The 4,983-nt window shown below is 34.5% G+C and overlaps 1 protein-coding gene across 1 annotated transcript in view; it reads right to left on the bottom strand.

The window, feature by feature from the left end:
* The window catches only part of LOC107668646 (protein MON2 homolog), a 55,731-nt gene extending 52,558 nt beyond the window's left edge, over positions 1-3,173 (bottom strand). The window contains exon 1 of the mRNA XM_016460591.1: positions 2,762-3,173. Coding sequence (XP_016316077.1) covers positions 2,762-2,881 — 120 coding nt within the window. The 5' untranslated portion in view covers positions 2,882-3,173. The remainder of the gene's footprint in view (positions 1-2,761) is intronic.
* Between the last annotated feature and the right edge of the window lie 1,810 nt (positions 3,174-4,983).

Genomic DNA, 4,983 nt, shown 5'->3' with positions numbered 1-4,983 from the left:
TCGGTTCTAGTACATACCGGTTACATAGGTACCGGTGCCATATTGGTACCGGGTTTCGGTACCCAACCCTAGTAACAATGACGTCATAATGTGTCTTTCATACAGACTTAAGGGGAGTCTAATACACACATTATTATGACAATAAACTGAAACCCACACAAACACTCAAATACATAAAAATATTGTAGTAGAGGAATTTATATTGGCCAATTTGCATCTAATTTTAATTAAAATCGTAATGAAATTTAATTTTGTCGAAATTTAATTTAAATACATTTTATTTAATAATATTTAATATACATATTTATTGATTTCCCTAAACATACCATTATATATTAAGATATATTATATATAAATATATTTTTGTATAATTTTTATAGGGTTACCCCCTAATAGTCGACTAACCTTTAGTCGACGAGAAGAGGCTTGGTTTTATTTCATTCAAATTAAATAAAATCAAAATTTTCTTCACCCTAACTGAAATTATGCATTTTAAATTCGAATATAATTTGAATTTTAATAATATTTAACTACAAAATGCGACTTTAGTTTTTCAACCATTTTGACAGCCCTACAGCACAGCATTAGTTACACACTGAGCCCTGCTTTATAAGCGAGCGAAACGGCATCTGACTAAACGTGGATCATGAATACAGTCGCCTGAGGGAGAGACAGACGGAAATCCATCCAAGTGGATGCTGCACACTGGTGGTGGTTGAATGTAGTAGCAACTTTACATGGCAGCTCAATCTAATGTTAGCCTAACACTTCGTCATACTTAATTTTTGGTTATACAGATAAGAGCAATGCATCTTTCGTATCTCTAAAGACTCTACGTTTATTCGTGCGCACCCAGAATAACAATGAAACGTTGCGCTTTTGTAAAATAATGTACGCAAACAGGATGCGCTTTCTGCCGTCTCGGTCTCTGTGAACTTGAGCGTGTCACTTCGAAACTCCGTGTATGCTTGCCTTATTACAGACATGAAAAATATATCTATAGAGAGTGAAACTTTCAAACGGACCAATTCAAATAGAAAACACATATTCTCAGATTTACGTAATCCGTATGAAACATGCATACAGGCACATACGCGTGGCCTAATGAAAATATTTGAAATTACAAAAAAAAAAAAAAAAACTAAAGTAAAAATAATACATTATAGAGAATATGTGCTAGAGTATGGGAGAAAATTATCATAAAAATGTGACTGCTCAAAACAATAATTTAATTTTAAATTAAAAAATGTCATACAACAGACTCCATTTTTTTCTTCTGTTGATTTTGAGGTGAAATATGATTTGGACTTTCTGTGAGATTCACTCATCTGTAATAATTTCCAGATGAATAAAGAAAAAAAGTTGTATATGATAACATAGCAGCATTTAAAGATATATATTAATAAATAATATAGTTCATTAGTCTAACTAAGAAGTATTAATTAGCTATTTAACAACAACTTCAAACACGTTTTTTTTCCAATCACATTTTTAAAGACGGAAATATTGGTTTTATACGATTCTGAAGGACAACAAACAAACTTCAACAACACACATTTCAAGCGCCACGTCAGAAAAAAATAAAACTTGCCTAGTTATAAGAAACTATGACCTCTATTACAACTTTAAATTCATTGCGTAAAAAAAAATTAATAGACAATCATATTGTGCAATAAAAAAGGTCAAATTAGCACAGTGTAGAGTGTAAGCAATTAAGAAATCCCGGCCGGACGCATTTTTGTAGCAGATTTACGTAATCCGTATGAAACATGCATACAGGCACATACTGCGGAGACGACGAGTCAGTGTCGCCGACTTCATCTCTTAAACCGAAAACAGAAAGCACTAGCGTAACGTTAAAACGTTAATGCAGTGTACTTGCTGTTTTTCCCTGACACATTCATAATTATTATATTTGCCGGTGCGCTGCGGCAAGCCTTTTTTTGCGTGCGCTTGAGCACTTATTAAGCTATGTAGGCAATGAAATGCTCATTATTATGATTTATATGGTTTATTAATAAAAGTGCGACTAATAGTCGACTAATGCTTAAAATGAACGACTACTAGTCGACCAGAAAAAACTTTAGTCGAGGGCAGCCCTAAATTTGTATATATTTTTTTACATGATGTGCACATATGTAGCCTATTATAAATCTGTCTTTCTTAACACTGTGGCTTTTTAAAAAACGATTTTTATGTGTGGCATAGGAATAAATATTGGCCAATTTGTATCTTATTTTACTTCAATTTTAATTAAAATAAAAATGTATCTACTTTTAAATGTAGGCCCAAATGTACATTATAATTGTACTGAATTCCCTAATTATGCTATCAAATATTAAGATACATTATATATAAATTATTTATATATTTCTGTATATTTTTACAAGTGCATTGCATTATATATTATATATTAAGATATATTATAAATAAAACAGTACTTAATTTTACATGTGCATACATGTACATTCAGTCAAGTCAAGCCCTTGACAGTTCCCACGACGCGCATATATCAAGCATGCATATACATACAGATATATGTCTACACATGTGTATTATATGTGCACACACACACACAGACACAAACACACACACACAGAGACACAGACACAGAGACACAGACACAGAGACACAGACACAGAGACACACACACAGAGACACAGACACAGAGACACAGACACACACACACACACACACACACACACACACACACACACGTATGTAGATACAGTATGTATATTTGATGTCTCAGTGTCTGCACCTCTTTGACTGGAGGAAATTTCTTCTTGCACTCCATGGACAGAGAGCGCAGATCCGCCTGCATGTTCTCCAGGAGTTTCTTCACCGCCTCGGGGCTGCTGGTCGACATCTTCACACTCATTCGACGGCAATTCAACTCTAACGAATGCTTAATAAATCACTTAACCCGACCGAGGCGTCTCGCGACACATAAACAAACCTCGCCGCGGCACTCGCGTCAATTAAAGCGCCGGTCCTCAGCCGCGGGCGCTCCTCGGCGTCGCACACATGATCACAATCGCGCTGGTCGCCGATCTTTATGACATTTATGATCTATAAGCGCGCTTCTCGCCTGAGATTCGTGATTTTTTTTCTTCGTTCCTGGACGCCTGTGCGGAAAACGACACGTCACGTCAGACGTCACTTCCGTAAACACTGACCGGATCCGCCAGAGAGGGAGGGGCTCTGGCGCCCCCGTGAGGCGCTCGGCGGCGCTGCAGGCGTTTCAGTGGAAAAAGTGAGCAATGAACGGAGACATCGCTTTATTTAACGCGCTCGCTCTGCTCGAAAAAAAATCATAAACACATAATTAAGAAATACGTGACATTCTATTGTAATTTTTAAAGTCCGGACAATAAAAAAGTGAATTTTAAATGTATTAAGTTCACCTCAAGACTTGTATCGAAACTTTCAGAAAAATCTAACGTGAAACTATAAATCATTTAAAGCTTATCAAATGTAGTAAATGCCATATTTCACATTATTTTCCTATTTTGCTGTTGATATTTTATCATATTTACCCTCTAATGTTTTTGCTCGTTAAAAGAGTTCTATTTTCAAGAACAAGAAAAAATGTGTTAAAATGTAACAATTAAAAAGTAATATGCAAATATGTAATATGCTTTTACATTTAGATTTATTCCTTTACTTTTAATTCAAAATGACTTACATGAGATGAATACACATTGTCAAGTATTCACAAGGTTTTAATGCAAGAAATCTTACACTGATATAAAATTAATGCGAACCATTTTGCAATTAATTGCAACATTACAGTATTTACCTAATGCATGGTTTATGTTTGATCCTTTTAAGCCCTATATATGTTTTTGCACCAGAGAGCTTTTGTGTGTGTGTTCATGCAAATGCAAATAAAGTTGCAGTTTGAGAAGCAAATGCTTTTATTAATATGGAAGTGCTTGCATGCATGTAATTTAGGCATGCAAGGTCTCATCAGAGATGTGCATTTGCATTTAGATGTATTCATTTAGCAGACACTTTTATCCTTATTGTGCATGAGAGTAAACATAAGAACTGTCAAGTATTCACAACAAAATCTTACACTAACATAAAATTTATTTGCAATTTAATGCAACAGCTACTTACCGCTCGAATTACAAATGCTATATTAAATAGATTCCTCATAGTTGTTTCTTTTTATTGATGCAATGAGTAATCTAGCTCAAATAACACATTTACAAAGTTGTGAAACCCAACGCAAGCGTTCTGTACAGCTTATATACACAAAGACTGCTGGTGGTCTGCTTTCACAGGACGCTCCCAACACTTCATGTGCATCATGACAACATGCACCAGTGAAAACAAGCAAAAAGAAATACATCTGATTGGTCCTTAATATGCAATCTGATTGATTTGTGCAGGAGTTAAAATTTCACACCTTTATCACACTTGTTAAACAGTAGATTCTACTGACAAACGTACACTGCTTGAATAAAGCTTCGCAATAAAAATACAAAATCACGAGATGCAATGACTCGTATCCTAAAACATTCTTAAACAAGTGCACAACAATGATGACTGACCCTGTGTAACACTGTAAATTGTTGCACATCACCTCAAAACAGTACCATATTCATGCATGTAATACTATCAGTTCTGTATCGTCTAAAACCTTCATAGGCATTTATAACTCATGCATATAATATATATATTCGCTGTGTTTACCATGCACATGGATTCTAAAAAAAACACTAAGTTGCTTCCTTAGAAAGCAGATGCATTGATTGTTTGAACTGAAACAGTCCTAAAAGACACTTTCTAACATCTATTTCCATTGTGTTGCACTCTGGGCAAAGTGTTCACCTAAATACAATTGTCATTATTATTTATTGGACTCATGTCATTTCCAAACTCGTTTGACTTTCTTTTATTTCTTTTTTCTTTTTCTTAACATAGAATCAGAACCAAAATAATAATAATAAAATTAAAAAAATTAAAAATAGA

The sequence above is a fragment of the Sinocyclocheilus anshuiensis genome, unplaced genomic scaffold (assembly GCF_001515605.1).
Source record: "Sinocyclocheilus anshuiensis isolate Anshui unplaced genomic scaffold, SAMN03320099.WGS_v1.1 scaffold2477, whole genome shotgun sequence".
NCBI lineage: Eukaryota > Metazoa > Chordata > Actinopteri > Cypriniformes > Cyprinidae > Sinocyclocheilus > Sinocyclocheilus anshuiensis.
Note: the sequence above shows the minus strand (reverse complement) of the source record. Positions and strands in the feature narration are given on the sequence as shown.